The 23,267-nt window shown below is 37.5% G+C and overlaps 1 protein-coding gene across 1 annotated transcript in view; it reads right to left on the bottom strand.

Moving 5' to 3' along the window:
• The window catches only part of LOC124798961 (beta-1,3-galactosyltransferase 1-like), a 109,187-nt gene that overhangs the window by 40,889 nt on the left and 45,031 nt on the right, over positions 1–23,267 (bottom strand). The window contains exon 4 of the mRNA XM_047262495.1: positions 6,038–6,309. Within this exon, the coding sequence (XP_047118451.1) occupies positions 6,038–6,309 (272 nt within the window). The remainder of the gene's footprint in view (positions 1–6,037; positions 6,310–23,267) is intronic.

Here is a 23,267-nt window from a genome sequence, read left to right on the forward strand (position 1 = left end):
AATTCTCGAGATTATACTGTTCGGATGTTCGTAGAACTGGATTAGTTCCTCCCTACCATGTCTCCACAGCACAAACATGTCATCCACGTATCGGAACCATACATTTGGTTTTTTGCTGGCAGTACCTAAGGCCCGTTCTTCGAATTTCTCCATAAAGAAGTTTGCAATTACAGGACTTAGGGGGCTTCCCATAGCCTCGCCATCCGTTTGCTCATAAAACTGTTCATTCCACTTGAAGTATGTGGTTGTCAAACAACACTTAAACAGTTCTGAAATATCGGCAGGAAAAATTCGATCCAGCTGTTCCAATACATCATTAAGTGGAACCATGGTAAACAGCGATACCACATGGAAGCTGACCAGCATGTCCTCTGGCTGGACCACTATGCCATTCAATCTGCTGATGAAATGTGTCAAATTCTTTATATAAGAGTCCGAACGGCCCACATGTGGTTTTAGCAGCGTAGTCAAAAACTTGGCTAACGAGTAGGTGGGCGAACAAATGGCCCTTAGTATCGGTCTTAACGGCACATTTTCTTTATGAATTTTGGGCAATCCATAAAGCCTCGGTGGTTGCGCAACCGAATTGCAGAGACCTTTCTGTACACTCTCTTCAATGGAGGACTTTTTTATTAACCGCGACACAGTTCTGAGAACGCTGTTTGTGGGGTCCTTATTCAGCTTCCTATATGCTTGTGGATCCAGTAGATCAGTAATTTTACTCCGATAGTCGGCCACATCCATAACCACCGTTGTGCTTCCTTTTTCAGCTGGGAGAACCAAAATACTATCGTCGTCATTCAGGAGTTTTAAAGCTCTTCTCTCACCCACAGTTATATTACTTTTTGGTGGTTTTGCATTGGCTAATATTCTTACTGTTTCTATACGGATTTCTTCAGCTGTTACAGAATCCACACTGCGAATTCCTGCTTCTACACTGGCTATAATTTCTTCCGTGGGCACAAAACGTGGACTAGCCGGCCGAAGTGGCCGTGCGGTTAAAGGCGCTGCAGTCTGGAACCGCAAGACCGCTACGGTCGCAGGTTCGAATCCTGCCTCGGGCATGGATGTTTGTGTTGTCCTTAGGTTAGTTAGGTTTAACTAGTTCTAAGTTCTAGGGGACTAATGACCTCAGAAGTTGAGTCCCATAGTGCTCAGAGCCATTTGAACCATTTTTTGAAAACGTGGACTAACAGCAAAATTTCCTCCCTTGGCAAGCACAGATGTCTCATCGTCAGATAACGAACGTTTGGACAAATTGATAATGGTCCGGGAAACGTCTAAATGCCGAACAGTCTGATTAGGTAGCAAATTATCGAACTTCTTCTTCTGTCTACTAGACGTTGTCAACATACGCTTCCCCATAGTATCATGCAGTATCTATCAATTTTATCCCAGTCACTGCTGCACAGTTTATTACTGATCGTAATATGGAGAGACATTAACTTACAGTTTGTGCTTGCCAAGTCCTGTCAGGTCTGCTGAATGTGCTCTCGTAGTAACGCCTCCTCAGTCCGTTTGAAAATGCATAGTGCCTTTCCCGAATAGAACAGTCGCTTTATCTTCAGAAACTTCGGTATAATGCCAACGGCTCTGCAACGAGACAGGAATGTGAGGGAACACAAAAGCTGCACTCTCTTCTTCTGGAGTCCTTCCAGGTGTCGCACTTCTCTTGACATCTCCTCCCCGTAGAGGCATCTGATACTAAAATGTAGACTTCCACGGCCGGAAATATCATGTCCATTATAATTATCCGGGCTGTTATGCCGCGGTCAGTTGATGAATTCTGTGTCGATTCCCAACGTTTCGTCTCCAACTGCGGGAGACATCTTCAAGGGGGTCCGTAGAATTCATCGTAACAATTGTCAATGACACAGTAGACACAGGGCTGCATAAAAACTCTATTGTTCTTCCTCTAAAACATCTATGGATTGCCAAACAAGTAGTTGTTGGTGTTGTACAACTGCCGCATCTACCTTCTTCTCATGACTGACTTTAAACCTGCACACACAAACATGTGAGGCACAGTAGATAGAATTTTACCATCCCACACTTGCATCTAGAATATTGTGTGTTCGAGACGGTAGAAGGCTGAGTGGTTCTAGAATTTACACAGAAATTCTTGAATCACTACACAGATTAACACTTCCTACAGCCTCATTGTCATGAATCTGGTTCTGCACAACCTCACTTTACTCCTATTTCACTATCATTATCAGTGATGTTTAAACTCACAAAATTGTCTGCTACCTGGTCCCGAGTTTCTAATGGCACACTGGCTTGCTTACTATTACTCACCTTCTTCACACTTTGAATGAAAATGTCAGTCCTCACGATAAAATTGTATGACTTCACTCAGAATTTCTAGCACTCACAAAAGAGAATAAACAATCAAAGTTGTTATCTCAATTGTCCATGTCAATTTAGTTTCACATCACAAACATCATTTCTTTTCTTATGTCCAGTTTTTAGTTATTGTCTCTTTAATCTAATTTTTTTTCTTAACGTATACTCTGAAGAGCCAAAGAAATTGCCTGCCTAGTATATGTAGGGCCCCCGGAATCACGCAGAAGAGCCGCAACATGACATGGCATGGACTCAACTAATGTTTGAAGTAGTGCTAGAGAGAACTGGCACCATGAATTCTACAGGGCTGTCCATAAATCCATAAGAGTATGAATGGGTGGAGATCTCTTCTGAACAGCTCGCTGCAAGACATCCCAGATATATTCAATAATGTTCATGTCTGGGGAGTTTGGTGGCCAGCAGAAGTGTTTAAACTTAGATGAGTGTTCCTGGAGCCATTCTGTAGCAAATCTGGACATGTGGGGTGTCGCATTGTCCTGCTGGAATTGCCCAATCCATTGGAAGGCACAATGTACATGAATGCATGCACAAATCAGACATGAAGCTTTACATGTCACCTGTAAGAGTCATATGTAGACATATCAGGGGTACCATATCACTAAAACTGCACATGCCCCACACCATTACAGAGCCTCCACCAGCTTGAAAAGTCTCCTGCTGACATCCATTTGATACAATTTGAAATGAGACTCGTCCGACCAGGCACCATATTTCCAGTCATCAACAGTCCAGTGTCAGTGTTGATGAGCCGAGGCAAGGCATAAAGTTTTGTGTCACACAATCATCAAGAGTACACGAGTGGGTATTTAGTGCTGAAACCTCATACCGATGATGTTTCGCTGAATGTATGCTCGCTGACAATTATTGATGGCCCAGCAATGAAATCTGCAGCCATTTGTGGAAGGCTTGCACTTCTGTCATGTTGAATTATTCTCTCCAGTCTTTGTTGGTCCTTTTCTTGCAGGATCTTTTTCCAGCCACAGTGATGTTGGAGATTTGATGTTTCACTGGATTCCTGATATTCACAATACACTTGTGAAATGGTCATATGGGAAAATTCCCACTTCATCACTACCTTGGAGATGCTGTGTCCCATTGTTTGTGAGCTGACTCCAACACCTTGTTCAAACTCATTTAAACAATGATAAGCTGCCATTTTAGCAGCAGTAATTGATGTAACAACTGCACCAGACACTTGTCGTCTTATATAGGTGTTGCTGACTGCAGCACTATATTCTGCCTGTTTACATATCTCTGTGTATGAATATGCATGCCCATAATTTCTTTGGCACTTCAGTGTATGATGCCTCTCAAATCTCCATGCCAGTGCTTTCTTTTAAATTGTCCATTGTATAAGAGTCCATTATTTCATAAATCAACCTAAAACTCACAATTTTGTTAGCAAAGCCTCATTAGGAGTGTAGCTGTAATGACAGGATACTTCATCTCAACTGAAATATTTCAGGGCATAACAATTAATTAGCAAATACTCTTCTTCATTCCTAAGCAGTCTCCGATACTGCAGTAATTGTAAAAGAATTCATGAATTATCTGCTCCACCAAAATTTGCTGCAACTTGCTGAGTTCTTGACAGTGTAGCTATTTATTTGGTAATGCTAAAAGAAATTTCAAGAAATTCATGTTGACAAAATGTCCTCTTTCAAATTTACATGTTTATTGCGCAATACTGTAACCAAACTGGTTCACAAAAACTGTCAGAAAACTGACAGACTCATGGCTGATTCACCACTCCTTATATATACACTTCTAACAATTACTGCCTAAGTCATCCATTACTAGAAATAGAACATTTATGGATTACAATCAAAATCTTCCTACTGTACACAGACTGTTGCCATTCAGTTACACATTAATTCATTTATCTCACATTATTACATAAAGTTTTACAATGCTTTTAGCTTTAAGTACTGAAATTCATAAAATATGTTTGCTAACAATGTCTAACATAAATCTGCTTACATAATGAAGATTATAAGTTGAAAAATGTTCCTAAATATCTGTGAGTTTAGTAAACAAATACAAATGAATGCTACTTTCAGTCCTTACAAAAACTCTGTTACAATTACAAAATGAAAATTGTTTATGTTTTATGTTCAAATATTGATTAGTAACAGCAGAAACAACACAGATATATATGTAAGCTTGATAAATGTGGAATGAAATTATTGATAGAATATGAATTAGTATAATAAATTGAATTCTAAGTGATCAGATAATTGAAATAAGGTTGTTGTAAAATTTGTGTAAGCCTGTAGATGTGCCTGACATCTGAGGTCAACACTTCATGTCATACTTATCCTAATGATCATATATTGGCACGTTCCAAGATAAATGCTGCTACACAAAGAATTGTTGAAGTTGAATACATGTAAAATTAAGAGAAAGGGAGCCACACCCTTCATGTTGTTAATCAGTATTAATATATAGGCCTATATGTATAATGTTGACATATTAATTCTTCATTCTTCCCACTTTATGTAAGTTCCCTACACTTTCTCTAACTATATTTGTGCGAATGGGTGGGCGGGTCCTACAACAGTGCCATGTCAGTTACCTTTCTGATGTTTTCCTAGTGATTAAGTGATTTACCTTAAAAGATTTTAATGTGAGTTGTACATTGACTTCTGACTTCATATATATTTTTCTAAGATAAATTATTGTAATGATTTTTTTAGTGCATGTTAAAAATTCAGAATTTAACACTATTACAATACTGACAAAGTCTGCATTCAAATCTACATTTATATGCAACGTGTGATTTGTGTCCTTCATAAAATCTGAGTAGAGTATTTTCATGTATCTGGCAGATCAGTGACCTAAATGTAACTAACCGTAAGTTTTTGTCAAACTAATGTTTCTACCAGGGAACAATGAACTTAAAATGAAAGAACATGATTATTCCATTTAGCTAAGTATATATATTTTGTGATTTGGTTAGTTCCTTTAATATAGCCTGCAACTAAACTTCAAAATAGACATAGTGAATTTCTTCATTAAATTTAATCCTGACTTACGTGGAATAATTTACTTCGTAGCTGACTACATACAAATAGTATTCTAGTTGTAGGTGGTGATTTGTCCAATACAAATAAGTGGTGACTGATGTACATAAAGAAGTAATTTATTTAGTTTCATGGACTCTTTACAAAAGTTTATATCTATTAAAAAAGCCATCAAGTCTAATGTGTCAATTTATGACTGATAAGACATCCATTTGTCACCTCAAGAACACTTCCAGTAGATCATTTATGGCGAAATTTTTAGAAAAAATAGATAAAACAGATATTGATGCTCAAACAACTGCACAATGAAGATGATATGTGTTTTTGATATCAAGTTGGCAGACATTTTCTGTATGGATTCAGTTCAAGGAAATGGTATCAGTGACAACATTGAAGACTGACAAAATATTGTTATATGTCTATTATTTATTTTTTAATGGACTCTGATCATTTGAATTTTTGTGTGTGGTGTTTACTGTGTTATTTTTTAATTTGGCTCCCACAATTTAATTTTATATGAAAGGCAACACAATATATATGTCAATAAGACTTTTTTATGCATATAAGTAATATTTAGTTGAAAGCTGAGCTTAAAATAAAACCATTTCACAAAGATAAATTAATAAAAACAAAAAGTATGTACATACATTTTTCTGTGCGAGTCTGAAACTGGGTGTGCACCACAAATAAGATCACCCATCAATAAACCAGTTGTACCTTTAGAATGGAGCAAATGCACAAGGCTTTCAATATTGATAAATGTGTTATCATCTGCTTTCATGATGTAATGAACAAATGGGCAGTTTTTAATAGTCCATTTCAGTAACATGACAGTTTTTAAAGTCAAGTTATAATATGTGTCCAAAAAGTCTTCTTGGATTATATCTTTGTGCAGAACACTCTCTTTTTCAACCTGCTCCTGGAATTAAATAATTATGTATCAGACTTTCTCTGTGAAATACTGTATTTTACAATAAAACAATTTGTTTTGAAAGCAGCTTGTACATCATTACTTGTCAACAAGTTGCACAGATCACTGAAAAATATTACTCAGGGTACGTAAATCCTGTAAACTTAAAAAAATATTTATGTTCACCATTTAAAAGAATGAAAGTGCCTAACATCTCATCAACTTAAGCTCATTACAGTTGGGGCATTGTTTGGATAACCAAAGATGAAGAAGGCAACAGGCTATGGCTGTTGAAAGAATCTGTCCAGAATTTGTCTGTAGCAATGTAGGGGACTCACATAAAATCTAGCTGGATGGGGATTTGAACTCCACTCCTCACAAAAAAAGCAAAAAATCCAAACCACTGTGCCATTTTACTTGACTGTCATTTGGAACAATGAATTATTCATACATATGGCATCCACTGAAAGTAATGAAATGAACTGTTCCAGGGAACAATAATCTGTGGGTGAAGGACTTTTATTGATCAAATATATAAAATAACAGAAAGGCAGCCACATACTTATAGAAGATTGGTGCATGACACAGAAACGAGTAACAGAAAACAGTTAACACTAGCTTTCAAGATATTGCTCTTTTACTAGTAAGAACACACATTCACAGACACAACCACACAGATACCCAAACATACAGCAAGACTCAATGCCACTGTGAGCCTGTCCATTTGGGTGCATGTGTGGTTGTGTGTACTCTTACTAGAAAATCAGCAAGAGCTTGAAAGCTAGTGCTAACTGCTTTCATTACATGTTTCTGTATGCCACACAGAAGTCCTCTATACGTAAGTGGTTGCCTTTCCTTTATTTTATCCATTTTTGCATCCAGAAATTTTTAATGGTTAGTTATACTACCCAAAGTTTGATTTCAAGGAAAAAAACATTAAAACATTTCATTGTGAAATTCAGATATTGAAAATCACACAGATTGGCAATGAACTGGGATATAATGATATGTCAGTGTCAAGAATTCTCAGGAAGAAAGTTATAATGTTACCGTTGGTGGTGTGAGAACTGAATTATCTGGTAACATTAGAATTAAACCTGTTCTCACTAACTGCATTGGATGTTGTGCTTTTGTGTGTTGTTCAAGTTTATTTTATTGTTTGCTTTGTTTTTGAGACATTCTGTGAACATTCCATAAGAAGCTCATTATTTTCCCAAAGAGCGTTCTTCCACAAAAGAAGCCAAAAATCTGAAAGTGAAAAAACTACATAAATGTCACAATACCTGGACAAAGTAAAAGCCTTCACTGTGTTTACAAAGAGTGCAGATGAAAATTTAAACTAAGAAACTTTTACTTAATACAGCTGTATCCATTCCATGACTTATCGACCAGACAAAGATCACTGGTATCTTAAAACCAGGGAAACCCAGCAACAAACCTCGAAGTTACCATCCTATTGCACTTCTGAATTTGATGTACAAATTCTTTGAGAGACTGCTGTATAACAGACTGTGTGTTGAGACATTTGGAAAGATTACAGTTGAACAGGACAGATTTTGGCCAAACCATAGCTATGTAGATCAAGTGCTTCTATTGACAACTTGTATAGAAGCTGGCCTCCAGACACAACAAAAGAACTCTGCAGTATTTATTGATCTGTCTGCAACTTATGATACCATGTGGAGACTCTGTGTTGTTTGTCAGGTGCTCTGAGTAATACCCTGAAGAAGAACAGCACAACTTCTCAACACTATGCTGACTGACATACCATTTTAAATATTTATAGATAATGCCATTACTGACTAGGAGATCCTTAATAATGGCCTTTCTCAATGCACAGTCCTAGCTCCATACTACTTAGCTTATGTATTGCAGACACATGCTGATGAATTAGTGATAGTGACACAGTACAAACAAATCCAGGTCACTGAAGATGTATTAATTAAATATCTAAGTATAACTGGACATTTTAGTTTATGAGGAGTTCTGCCAAACCCTAAAAAAACTGAAACCACATGCTTTCATCTGAGTAATATCCTAGCCAGCCCATTAGAAATACCCAGGGTACCCTGCAGTTGTAGTTAACAGAAAGTTGACATTTAAATAGAATTTAACAGACTGCAGCTAAAATTAGCTCAAGGATCAATATTCTGCAAAAATTATGTGGTATGACATGGGGTTCTGCAGATTTGACCATAGAATCATCTGCCATTGGGCTTGTCTTCTCAGCGGCATAATACTTCAGCCCTGCCTGGAAACAACAGCCACACACAGCTGACAGATTTGCAGTTAAAGAAAACGATGTGCAATAAAGTCCACTCCAGTATTCTGGGTACCAGCCTTGAGCTGCTTTCCACCATCTAACATGAGAAGAAATCGCATCCTTCTAAGGGAATATAAGAAATTATGCAACAGTTAACAGCTGTCAATTTATGAGCACATACCTGCCATCTCAATCAATGGATCCACTCCTTAAATCCATTACTTAGATCAGCTAACAGCCTACCGGACCATAACGTCAATTTCCATGAAGTTTGGATGCAAGAATGCTACAAGAACACTGCACGACTTCTCCACAGCAGTCTACAAATCAGAAGCAAACCACGGGAACTTGATCTAACCATGTCGGACATAGAGTACACTCAACAGGATCCAGACCAACGATTGTAGATGTGCTGACCTATTATAGAGATGAGGAAAAGCTACCACTGTACAGATAACTTGCAGCTTTACAAGACAGACTATCCTATGTAATGCATAAGGGTGCCACAGGTGGCTCCCTGTTTGATAGTATATGTCTTGCCAGTCACAGGACTGGAATAAGTGGTGGTAAGAGGGTGCTTGGAGGATGCTTTCCTGAGATCCATAAGCCTTCAGCCCCTGATTTGGTTTAGCAGGTTGACCTGCTAAAATTCCTGGAATCTCTAAATACCTTCTCCTTGGAAACCTCTCAGACTTCTTGGGTATTACAGCAAAAGTGATCAATTATGTAAACATAACAACTAAAACAGCCAATCACTGACAATATAATTTAAATGGATAGTGCAAAAATCTACTCACTAAGCAGTGGCATGGAAGCACACACACAAAAGGGTTCAACTTTTACAAGCTTTCACAGCCAGTGGCTCCTTCTTCTGGCATAAGAGTTGAAGGGGAAGGAAGAGGGGTGAATGAATATGACTGCAGAGGCTTAGGGAAAGGGGTACAGTTCCTAAAAGTAAACCTGAACCCCGAGTCAGGCGAGACTTACCGGATGGGATGAGAAGGAAAGACTGATTGTCGAGGACTGCACTAGACAAGATTTGAAAACCTGAGAGTTTATAGGTGGAAGTCAGGAAACATGCAAGACAAAGATTACTACTAAAACACCATGCATGAGTTAAGAAGAGTGCAAAGCTAAGTGCATTGTATGTAACAGAGGTGGGAGGGGGGATGGTGAAAAATAGATAGGCCAGAAAATAAAAGATGTAAAAACTAAAATAAAGAGAAGAAAGGAGTAGTTACTGTGAAGATACACTGAGACAGAAGGAATTAAGATAAATTAAGGCCAGGTGGGTGGTAAGAACCAAACACATGTTGTAGTGCTAGTTCCCACTTGCGGAGTTCTGAGAAATTGAGGTCTGGGTGAAGAATCCAGATGGCGCATTTTGTGAAACAGGCACCAAGGTTATGACTTCCATGTTGTACAGCATGCTCTGCAACAGGATATTGTGTGTTGCCTGTATACATCCTCTGCTTATGCCCATCCTGACTGATAACTGGGTTGTAGTAACGCCGATGTAAAAGGTCGAACAGTGTTTACATAACAGCTGGCATATGACATCTGTTGTTCCACAGGTGGCTCCCTGTTTGATAGTATATGTCTTGCCAGTCACAGGGCTGGAATAGGTGGTGGTAAGAGGGTGCTTGGAGGATGCTTTCCTGAGATCCATAAGCCTTCAGCCCCTGATTTGGTTTAGCAGGTTGACCTGCTAAAATTCCTGGAATCTCTAAATACCTTCTCCCAATTAAATTTCACATGGTCTCTGTGCTTATTGCATCATTGACTATTGTTACTAAAACTAGGACACTTGAAAAAGTACTCTTGAAACCTCTTGACATAACCTTGCTATAGGCAAGACTTATTTTCTGATTCACGTTAAGAGAAGTTTTGGTATCTAAGATAATTTTCTTTTAACTGTAACTGAATTTGGTTCTGACATTTGGGTGTACAAGAGACTTACAGGAAATTAAATATATATGGAAAGTGAGAGTTTTATTGTGTATGGAGGTTAAATACATCGCTAATTGACGAAATGTAAAGTTGTTATGTCTACTTCTTTCATAAGTAGAAAGAGTCTAAAAATTCCAGTATCTAGCATTATTCTATGGAGAAGAAGTGAAGAGGGTTTCCAGCAGCCAGCTAGCCAGTAAGGAAGAGTGGCTGCAAGTTCCAAGTAAGTCACTTCGTAAAGAAATGGAAGGTGGTTTGGGGGAATAAATCAATACAACCCAGATCCACACTCACATTTTAAGTCATTAGAACATTAGAGTCCACCCTTAAGCTCTCAGGTTTTCAAATCTTATCTGGGTCAGTCCCCAACAATCAGTCTTTCCTTTTCATCCTGTCCAGTATGTCTCCCCTGACCCAGCGTTCTTGGTGACTTTTATGAACTGTACCCCTTTCTCTAAAACTCTGTAGTGATTTTCCTTCATCCCTCTTCCTCCCCCTCCAACTCTTCTGCCCGAAGAAGGAGCCACTGGCTTCGAAAGCTTGTAAAAGTTGTACCCTTGTGTGTGTGTGTGTGTGTGTGTGTGTGTGTGTGTGTGTGTGTGTGTGTGTGTGTTCCCCTGCCACTGCTTGGTGAGTAGATTTTTTATCTATCCATTTACAGTTATATAAACAATATCTCTTTAAATGTTTAAATTAAGTATACATTTTTTTCATAATCTAAAGTGATGTGTAACTGGCATATGACTACTACTACTACTACTACTAGTAGTAGTAGTAGTAATTATTATTACTATTACTGCTGATATGTGGAAAACTGCAGGTGGTGGAACAGTCAAGAAGATATATGGAGTCCTTCAAAAAGTCTGGGAAACAGGAGCTTTACCAGAAGATTAGAAAACAGCATTAATTCACCCAATCCACAGAAAAGGAGATAAAACTAACCCCAAAACCTATAGAGGAATTTCCCTCCTTCCAGCAATTTACATAATTCTTTCAAAGCATTACAAAAAAGGCTGGAAAGCCAGCTGGATCAGCTTCCCCTTCCATGTATTTTCCTATTTGAAAGTGCAATGTTTATAAAGAAATATACAATAACAAATCCTAGTATCCTCCCCAAAAATGAAAATGTTCATCATCATAATACAAGACAGAAAACTGACTTTCATGTAGTCCATACAAAAACCAGTTTGTGCCAAAAAGGAACATTACACCATGGAAAAATTATCTACAAGAAATTGCCAAGAGAAATTAAAGCAGCATTAAAAGAATATCTGTTGACACATTGCTTTTATAGCATGGAAGAGTTCCTCCAAAATCCTCGAGAGTCTAAGTGATGATTATGCAAATACTGTAACCATTAATACTGGCCTATAAATACATTCAGATGTAATTCTCAAGTTTCTAATGGGGTTCAAGTGTAAGTTGTATACTGACTTGCACAGTATATGAAGTAAAATTCTGTGAATGTAATTCTGTAGTGTACATGTCAATTCATAGTGTAGAAGAGTTCCTCAAAAATCCTTAGAGCTTAAGTGAGGATCATGCAAATATTGTAATCGTTAATATTGTCTTATACATGTATTCAGTTGTAAAAGTTAAGTTTCTAATGTGATTTAATTATAACTTACACATTGACTTGCCCAGTATATGAAGTGCTGTAAAATTTTGTGAACATAATTTTCTAGTTTCTAAAGTGTTTTAATTATAAGATATACTTTGACCTGTTCAATATCTGATGTGCTGTACTGTACATGTAAGATTTACTGGACCAATAAATACAATACAATACAATAAAATATTAGGAGAGTACCAAGGGGGGTTCAAAACAGGATGATCCATTGTGGAACAAATTTTAAATCTGAAGCTTATATTAGGTATAAAAGAATGAGAACCAAAAGTATTTACAAATCATTTGTAGACATAAAAAAACCATATGACTTGATCGATAGAGAAACATTATTCATCATCTTAAGTGTGTTTGGGGCTGACAAAAAATCAGTGGCAATCATAAAAGACACACAATCAATATGAACTGTAAAATTAAAATTTTAGGTGAAACTTCCAAGGCATTTGAATCAAAAACAGTGTAAGACAAGGAGATGGACTGTCTGTACTGGTATTTAGTTGTGTGCTAGAAAGAGTAATCAGGGAATGGAAGAAAAGAATACAACAAGAAGAAATTTAAAATATCATAATTGGGAGAAAAGGGGATAAACTGAGTCATGTGTAGATAATCTTGCCATCTTAGCTGAATCTATAGAAGATGCAATAACACAGATAAATTTCCTACAAGAGGTAGCTTTAAGAAGTAGGCCTATGTAACTTTTCAAAAACCAGAGTATATGACAGATGTGAAGGAGGTACCAAAATACATGGAAACTGATTATAGATGAATGTAAATGCTATAAATTTAAATATCTAGGTGAAACAATGAAACCTAATGCTTAGTACAAAGAAGCTAACTTACTAAGAGCAAGAAAAGTGGAACTGGCTCTGTCTCTAAACCAGAATGCCACTGTGCTTCAGACCACCTTTTATTAAATACAGCCAAACAATTTGGTGAAAGTATAATATAAATAATAACATCAACCCCAAGATGAGTATAATATAACTGTCTAGATAAAAAGTATGCTCAACAAGCAGCAAGAGGAGAAAAAACTGGGGAAAGTTAAGGAAATTTGTAAGATTTTGAAGCCAGTGGCACCTACTTCCAGCAGAGGTACTGAAAGGGTTGAAAGGAGGTTGAAGAAAATGTACTGGTGTGGTATAGGAAATGGGAAGAGTTATGCAAAGTCACCCAGAACCCCAGCACAGTATAGACTTAACTGGACAGGCTGATAAGGTATGACTGATTGTTGTTGATAATTGTAATGGGACATCCTCCTCTAGCATTACTTTTCCTCAACAGTAGTTGTCGATGCTAGTATTATTTTTCAAATTTTAGAGAGGTCAGTATAATCTCAGTTGCTTTTCTGAAAATTTTCATGTAATTTTATACACAGTACACTATATTTCAAGCTAAAATTTATGAAAAGGAATTACTTTATAAAATATTTTAGTTTTGATGTTATAATCTATAAGAATCAATTCTGAATGTACAGTTAAAATTATTTTTCTTAGAAACATTTGAAATTAAGAATTATTTGCATACTTAAAATTTCTATTATTAATAACTCAATCCTGTACTGTTCATTATGTTTATTTTTGGATTCATTTATGAAATAATAACAGAAATTAACAATGTAACGAAAACTAGCAGGAATTCATTTGTTACAAAAAATTGTTAACACTGGAATACTGTTATTTCAAAAGAGTGTGGGAGTCATATGTTTACCTCTGATGTGATTGGACATATTATTGTATAATAGATGTGAACAATGTAATTTCAGCTTTATTAATTTGAAAAATAAATACTGTGTGATATACTAAAATGTGAGAAAATCAGAGAAAAATATATTTACGTAAAAAATTCTGCAACAACAATCTTCCAATTTATTTAGTTCAAACCGACCATGAGGACCTGATGTTCGATTTTCAGCTTCAAGACTCAGACCTGTAAACAAGAAGAACTGGAACCATCTCAAGATAAGTAAACTTGAAAGTTTATTGTAATCTTCACTCCTCTCAAATCTTCATAAAAGACTTTGCTTATTAATTACTTGGACTGGGCATTGTTTAATGTGGACAATAGATGGAAGAAGGAAGTAAGAGGGAGATTATAGAGTGGTGGACAAGATTTGAAAACCTGAGAGTTTAAAAGTGGTAGATAGGGTTATAACAAAGGTTACCGACAGGCCATTGTGCAAAAGTTAATTAGAGCAGACAGATAAGTGCATTATACATAGTAGACAGGTGGAGGTGGCGGTGGGAAAAAAATTGACAGATCAGAAAATAAATGATACAGATAATTAAAATGGAGTTAAGAAATTGATAGTTATGGAAAAGGAATGCTAAAAACAAAACAAAAAATTAATGCAAAGTAACTCATATTGGGTTGTGAGAACCCAAGACATGTAGTAATGCCAGTTACCAACTGTGCAGTTCTGAGAAACTGGTGTCTGTGAGAAAAGTCCAAATGCTACAGGCATTGGGGTCACAACTCTTATGTTGTAGAGGATGCTCTGGTCTACAAAGACTCCCCTCCTATATTAAAGACACCAACCATTTCCGAGATTATCTGAAATCTGTGTCCATACCACTCCCCCCATACACCTTTCTTGTCATCATTGATGCCACCTCCCCTTACACCACTATTCCACATGGATAGTGTCTGTTTGCTACTGAACAATACCTCAACCAACACCCATGTGATTCCAAACCCATGACGTACTTACTAACAACTAATTTACCTTTGAGAGGCAGACATACAAACAGATCACAGGCAGGGCAATGGGATCAGGGATGTCTCCTTCCTATGCCAACCATTTCATAGGTTGTTAGGAAGTGATTTTCCTGGGATCCCTAAGCCTTCAGTCCTTGGTTTGGTTTAGAAACAATGATGATGTCCCTGCCATGTGGACTTATGGTAAGGCTGACCAATTAAAATTTTTGGAATCTCTATACTACATCCTCCCAATTAAATTTTGTATAGTGTTTTTCCAAATCCCATGTCACCTCCTTGTTTTTTATCTCATCCTCACTGCTACACAATTCTACTCACATTAAACCTGTGAAGAAACAACAGTACTTACACTCTGACATTTTCCATCCTTTCCATGATAAACGCCCTCCCATACAGGCTTGGCATTCAAGGCAAATTTGTTTGTTCACATGCAGACTCTTTACAGCAATCTGCCACCATTCTCACCACAGCCTTCACTGGTCATAATTAGTCCATCAGGCTAGTTCAAAAGCAGAATTCCTGGGCCATCCCACCAGATACTGGTACTACTGATCCCTCCAAAGAACAGCTTAAGAGTACATCTCTTGTCACTCAATACTGTCCTGGTCTTGAAGGAATTAGTGAACTACTTGGACAAGGGAATGACTTCCTAAAAATCATGCCCTGAAAAGACATCCATTCTGTCTGATTTTATGCTCCCCCCATTCATTTCCCAATCTCGGCAGTATCCTGATGAGAGCCTGTGCTCCTTCTGCACCAATTTCCTTGCCTTATGGCTCCTACCCCTGTGACCACCACCATTGTAAGACTTGCCCTATCCACCCTCCTACCACTAGCTATACCATCCCTACAACCGGCAGCCTTCTGTATTGGTATGACTATCACAAAGTTATCAATTATGATAAATGGGCATATGTGCACTCTGGATCCTCCCCCGTAGCACCAGTTTCTCAGAACTCTGCAAGTGGTAACTGACATTACAACATGATCTTGATCCTTGCCACCCAACTGGCCCTAATTTATGTAAACTTCTTCAGTCTCAGTATTTTTCTTTTCAGTAACTATACCTTTCTTCCCTCCCTTTTAGGTTTCTACACCTTTTATTTTCTCACTGGTCTATTTTTTCTCACCACCACCTCCACCTGTCTACCACATATATTGCACTAAGCTTTCAGCCCTTATTATCTCTTGCATAATGGTTTGCAGGTAATGTCTGTCTTGCTTTTTATACTATCTTCCATTTTTTAAGCTTTCAGGTTTACAAATCTCATCTGCTGCAGTCTTCAACGGTAAGCCTTTCCTTCTCATCCTGTCTGGTAAATATCCTTCAACCTGGAGCTCTGGGTGACTTTTCCATAACTCTTCCCATTTCATAAACCTTGCCGATCCCTTTCCTTCATCCTTCTTCCTAGCCCTTCAACACTTCTGCCAGAAGAAGGAGCCACTAGCTCTAAAAGCTTGCACATTTACTTAACTTTTATATATGTTTCCTGCTCTTGCTGCTTGGTGAATAGATTTTTGATCCATCCAATATAATTATGTTGTTGTTGTTGTTGTTGTTGTGGTCTTCAGTCCGGAGACTGGTTTGATGCAGCTCTCCATGCTACTCTATCCTGTGCAAGCCTCTTCATCTCCCAGTACCTATTGCAGCCTACATCCTTCTGAATCTGCTTAGTGTATTCATCTCTTGGTCTCCCTCTACGATTTTTACCCTCCACACTGCCCTCCAGTACTAAATTGGCGATCCCTTGATGCCTCAGAACATGTCCTACCAACCGATCCCTTCTTCTAGTCAAGTTGTGCCACAAACTCCTCGCCAATTCTATTCAATACCTCGTCATTAGTTATGTGATCTACCCATCTAATGTCCAGCATTTTTCTGTAGCACCACATTTCGAAAGCTTCTATTCTCTTCTTGTCTAAACTATTTATCATCCACGTTTCACTTCCATACATGGCTACACTCCATACAAACACTTTCAAAAACGACTTCCCGACACTTAAATCTATACCCAATGTTAACAAATTTCTCTTCTTCAGAAATGTTTTCCTTGCCATTCCCAGTCTACATTTTATATCCTCTCTACTTCGACCATCATCAGTTATTTTGCTCCCCAAATAGCAAAACTCCTTTACTACTTTAAGTGTCTCATTTCCTAATCTAATTCCCGCAGCATCACCCGACTTAATTCGACTACATTCCATTATCCTCGTTTTGCTTTTGTTGATGTTCATCTTATACCCCCCTTTCAAGACACTGTCCATTCTGTTCAACTGCTCCTCAAGTCCATTGCTGTCTCTGACAGAATTACAATGTCATCGGCGAACCTCAAAGTTTTTTTTTTCTTCTCCATGGATTTTAATACCTACTCCAGACTTTTCTTTCATTTCCTTTACTGCTTGCTCAATATACAGATTGAATAGCAACGGGGAGAGGCTACAGCCCTGTCTCACTCCCTTCCCAACCACTGCTTCCCTTTGATGTCCCTCGACTCTTATAACTGCCATCTGGTTTCTGTACAAATTGTAAATAGCCTTTCGCTCCCTGTATTTTACCCCTGCCACCTTTAGAATTTGAAAGAAAGTATTCCAGTCAACATTGTCAAAAGCTTTCTCTAAGTCTACAAATGCTAGAAACGTAGGTTTCCTTTCCTTAATCTTTCTTCTAAGATAAGTCGTAGGGTCAGTATTACCTCACGTGTTCCAACATTTCTATGGAATCCAAACTGATCTTCCCCAAGGTCGGCTTCTACCAGTTTTTCCATTCGTCTGTACAGAATTTGAGTTAGTATTTTGCAGCTGTGACTTATTAAACTGATAGTTTCGCAATTTTCACATCTGTCAACACCTGCTTTCTTTGGGATTGAAATTATTATATTCTTCTTGAAGTCTGAGGGAATTTCGCCTGTCTCATACATCTTGCTCACCAGATGGTAGAGTTTTGTCAGGACTGGCTCTCCCAAGGCTGTGAGTAGTTCTAATGGAATGTTGTCTACTCCCGGGGCCTTGTTTCGACTCAAGTCTTTCAGTGCTCTGTCAAACTCTTCATGCAGTATCATATCTCCCATTTCATCTTCATCTACCTCCTCTTCCATTTCCATAATATTGTCCTCAAGTACATCGCCCCTGTATAGACCCTCTATATACTCCTTCCACCTTTCTGCTTTCCCGTCTTTGCTTAGAACTGGTTTTCCATCTGAGCTCTTGATATTCATGCAAGTGGTTCTCTTTTCTCCAAAGGTCTCTTTAATTTTCCTGTAGGCAGTATCTATCTTACCCCTCATGAGATAAGCCTCTACATCCTTACATTTGTCCTCTAGCCATCTGTCCTTAGCCATTTTGCACTTCCTGTTGATCTCATTTTTGAGATGTTTGTATTCCTTTTTGCCTGCTTCACTTACTGCATTTTTGTATTTTCTCCTTTCATCAATTAAATTCAGTATCTCTTCTGTTACCCAAGGATTTCTACGAGCCCTCGTCTTTTTACCTACTTGATCCTCTGCTGCCTTTACTGTTCCATCTTTCAAAGTTACCCATTCTTCTTCTACTGTATTTCTTTCCCCATTCCTGTCAATTGTTCCCTTATGCTCCACCTGAAACTCTGTACAACCTCTGATTCTTTCAGTTTATCCAGGTCCCATCTCCTTAAATTCCCACCTTTTTGCAGTTTCTTCAGTTTTAATCTACAGTTCATAACCAATACATTGTGGTCAGAGTCCACATCTGCCCCTGGAAATGTCTTACAATTTAAAACCTGGTTCCTAAATTTCTGTCTTACCATTATATAATCTATCTGATACCTTCTACTATCTCCAGGATTCTTCCATGTATACAACCTTCTTTCATGATTCTTGAATCATATGATTAAGTTATGCTCTGTGCAAATCTCTACCAGGCGGCTTCCTCTTTCATTTCTTAGCCCCAATCCATATTCACCTACTATGTTTCCTTCTCTCCCTTTTCCTACTCTCGAATTCCAGTCACCCATGACCATTAAATTTTCATCTCCCTTCACTACCTGAATGATTTCTTTTATCTCATCATACATTTCATCAATTTCTTCATCATCTGCAGAGCTAGTTGGCATATAAACTTGTACTACTGTAGTAGGTTTGACCTTCGTGTCTATCTTGGCCACAATAACGTGTTCACTGTGCTGTTTGTAGTAGCTTACCCGCACTCCTATTTTTTTTATTCATTATTAAACTTACTCCTGAATTACCCCTATTTGATTTTGTATTTATAACCCTGTATTCACCTGACCAAAAGTCTTGTTCCTCCTGCCACCGAACGTCACTAATTCCCACTATATCTAACTTTAACCTATCCATTTCCTTTTGTAAATTTTCTAACCTACCTGCCTGATTAAGGGATCTGACATTCCATGCTCCGATCCATAGAACGCCAGTTTTCTTTCTCCTGATAACGATGTCCTCTTGAGTATTCCCCACCCGGAGATCTGAATGGGGGCTATTTTCCCGCCGGAATAATTTACCCAAAAGGACGCCATCATCGTTTAATCATACAGTAAAGCTGCATGCCGTCAGGAAAAATTACGGCTGTAGTTTCCCATTGCTTTCAGCCATTCGCAGTACCAAAACAGCAAGGTCGTTTTGGTTAGTGTTACAGGGCTAGATCAGTCAATCATCCAGACTGTTGCCCCTGCAACTACTCAAAAGGCTGCTGCCCCTCTTCAGGAACCACACGTTTGTCTGGCCTCTCAACATATACCCCTCTGTTGTGGTTGCACCTACGCGGTACGACTATCTGTATCATTGAGGCACGCAAGCCTCCCCACCAACAGCAAGATCCATGGTTTATAAGGGGGGGGAATATAATTATATTCCCAAAAAATGATTACTTTAATTGATATACAAACAATTAGATGAAAGAGAAAAGATGGAAAAGAAAATAAGCAGGAAAAACTTGAGACCAAAATATCATAGTTGAAAGTGGAAGTTAAGAAGTAATACAGAAATTTATGAAAAAAAAAAGAATGAATATTAGACATAATGAGAAAGAGAAGAGTTGTATTCTATGGACACTGAAAAGGCTGGTTAAAAATGACAATGTAAAGATTTTTACCTTTTTTTGCAAAAACAGAAAAACATTAATTATTTGTATCAGAAAAGTAAGAAGTACCTGAGGAAAATGGAAATAATGGAGGAAGAAATCGTAGAAAGAGAGAATATCAGAGCTAAACTAAAAAGTTTCAAGGGCTTCCTGGAGAAAATATACAAATTGACAGGTGTAATATAGACAGGAGACAGAAGCTAAAAGCAAAGGGAAAGAATGAAGAACTGGTGGAAAGAAAGAAGACATACAGAGAGAATAAAGAAGATATAAGATGTTTCCTGTAGTCATTAGTAGGTCAAGCAAAAATGAAGTAATGATAACGACAGTAATAATAAAAATTAAACAGCTCTTCTGTGAGAGAAACACACACAGCTTGTTAACATTATTGGCACTTACAATGCACACAAAACACTTTTTATTACATTAAAAGTGCTCGTAAGTGTATTGTGAGTCATATTACCTTCAAAAATAGAGGAAAAGAGGAAGTAGAAACAGTTAAACATAGTGAACAGTTAAACATAGTGAAACAAACCAAGATAGCAAGTGCTTAGTGAAATAATACTGTGAATACACTCAAATTTGTGAAAATAAACGAGAAAAGAATCAAGTCTACAGATGTAATTTTTGTTGTTACAAGAGAGTTTGTTACGATATCAGGCTAGTGAAATTTGTATAAACTGTGGACACAGTATAAATACAAATCAGTGCATGTACTAGTGAAAAACTTTCAAATAAGTGTGTAGTACAATTCTGAACTATATGTTTAAAGCGCACAAATGAAATGGAAATGAAGACACAACTGTACCAGTATTCCAGGGATGTTTACTCTAATACGAATTTTTTTTGCCAAGCATGGGACAGAAAAGTAAACAACTATCGTCATGATGCACAGTATGTAAATTGGTCAGCGCAAGGCTTGAAAATAAACAAATAGACCATAAAATGGTACAAGGAAATACTCAGTATGAAATTTCCCGACAACGAATGAACGATGAAATTTTATGAATGGATGCTCAAATTGCACATCTTACTGATAGTTTGAAGACTCTAAAAGAACAATTAAACTGTATGAGTGCCACAAACAGTGCATCAATTCTTTCAGATGACTGAAAATGTGTACCAAATTTACAAAAGGAAAAACAAAACAGCAACATTGCTGAATGTTCTGATAATTGTGTTACTTCACACATCCCAGTAAAAGTAAGTACTGAACAAACAGAAATGCAATTAGCAGGGAATGGGACCAGGAATCAATGTAATACAGCTATGCCAGAAACTAAAGTTCTTATGTTGACTGACAAAAATGGCAGAAACTATCCAAGCCTGTTAAATGAATTATCACAAGAAATACTCTCTGTAACATCCTTTGTTAAACCAGGTGTGTTATTTAATGAAGTTACTAGAGACATTCATAGCAGAATCAAACACACAGGAAAAGAAGACACTCTAATAGTCTGTGCTGGATCAAATGACAGCAGAAACTGGAAGATGACCTGTAATTTCAAAAATGCTGTAGAAGACTTAATCAGGAATATGTTACACCCAAAGGTGATACTGTGTACAATTCTGTACCAGTAAGGAAGGGTACAGAAAAATTATGTCATATATCAGCTGAACAAGTACACTATAAAAACCTGTGAACAATACAATCATGTCACAGTACTCAACATAAACAGATTCCTAAGAAGACAAGATTTCACATGGCAAGGATTGCATACAAACAAAAGAGGAAAAAAGAAACTATGCAGAGAATTAAAGTATGCAATTACAACCAAAAAGCAGACCATAGTAATGGGAAACAACATAGCAGTAACCATCATGCCAGAAGTAGAAAAATCTTGTATAGAATCAAAAAACCCGGAAGATGGAAAAACTGGACCATCACATTCCACATTCCAACAGTGAGATTGACCACACTGAACCAAGAAAAATAGATGCAAACGCAGCATTAACAGCAGTACTGGAACAAGCAACATCATCGTCATCCCAGTCAATAGCAGAACCACAACCACCATTAGCAACAGCAGCACAACCACAGTCACCAGTGGCAGCAGCATCCCTAGAATCATTATCATCAGAAACACAGGCAACAAGAAAAGAATCAACATCAATAACAGAAAATGCAACATCAACACTAGCAGAAGTAATAGAAACCACTCATCCTCCTAACACAACAAGAGGTTCACCACCATGCCAACTGAAGGAGCAGGCAACATTGGAAAACTCATCAAATGGTCGTTTACTGAGGAAGAAGAAAGCAGCAGTTCCATCCCATCTCAATGATTTTTTGCTGAAAGGCTACAGGAAACCCACAGTAAGATAAGTACAAGTGTAATATTCTTAAATATGAATGTGTAGTCTCCTAAGAACAAACTTAATGAACTTCAGTATTGGCTGGAAAACTTAAAACTGCACGATGATTTCAATAAATGAACACTGGCTTAGGAATGAGGAATGAGGAACTAAAATTAAGTGTACCATTTGGATATGAATTGGCAACCAGCTACTGTAAAACAAGTATTAAACATGGTGGTGTATTTGTATATGTTAAAAATAGTGTGAACCTAATCTATGAAGTTATAGATGTAAGTGGACTGTGCATAGAAGCAAAATTTGAAACTGCAGCCATAATGTAGGCAAACGAGGAAATTGTAATAGCTTCAGTATACCACCTCCCAAAACACAACGAAGACCTGTTTTTGGAGCTTCTGAAGAAACAGATACTCTTGCTGCTCAAATACAAAAATTACAGAATACTAATATTTGGTGATATCAATATAGACAATAGGTTTATGAATAGAAAGGTTGATCACTTGCTAAATACATTAACACCCCTTATCTTCAGTTGCATAAATGACAAACCTACAAGACAGGAAGTATGTCTAGATAACATGATTTGTATTTCATCTAAACAAAACAGAATTCAACACAATTGAGCTAGGCATTTTGGATCATGAGGGACTATGGCTCAGACAAACTCTTTACAGTAAGGCAACTAAAACTTCCACAGACTGTAGAAAAATTATAAGACCAATTAATGAATCAAAGCTAAACAAGTTGATAAATAAACTGAATTTAATAAAATGTGATCAAATAAGAACCACTGCAGGTGCAAATGAATCTACCAACAAATTTCTAGAACTGTTAACTGAAAATTTTGAAGCCTGTTGTCCTAAACACTGCAAGAAAATATCAAAGCAAAATTGTTACACCCCACATCTAAGTAGAATAAGAATCATAATGCTACTCTATCATGATAGGTCCAAGCACAATAATGCTGACAAGGAAATGTACATGAGAGTGAAAAAGATTAACAGGTCTGAAATCAAGGCAGCT

This window comes from Schistocerca piceifrons, chromosome 5, assembly GCF_021461385.2.
Source record: "Schistocerca piceifrons isolate TAMUIC-IGC-003096 chromosome 5, iqSchPice1.1, whole genome shotgun sequence".
In the NCBI taxonomy this organism is placed as follows: domain Eukaryota; kingdom Metazoa; phylum Arthropoda; class Insecta; order Orthoptera; family Acrididae; genus Schistocerca; species Schistocerca piceifrons.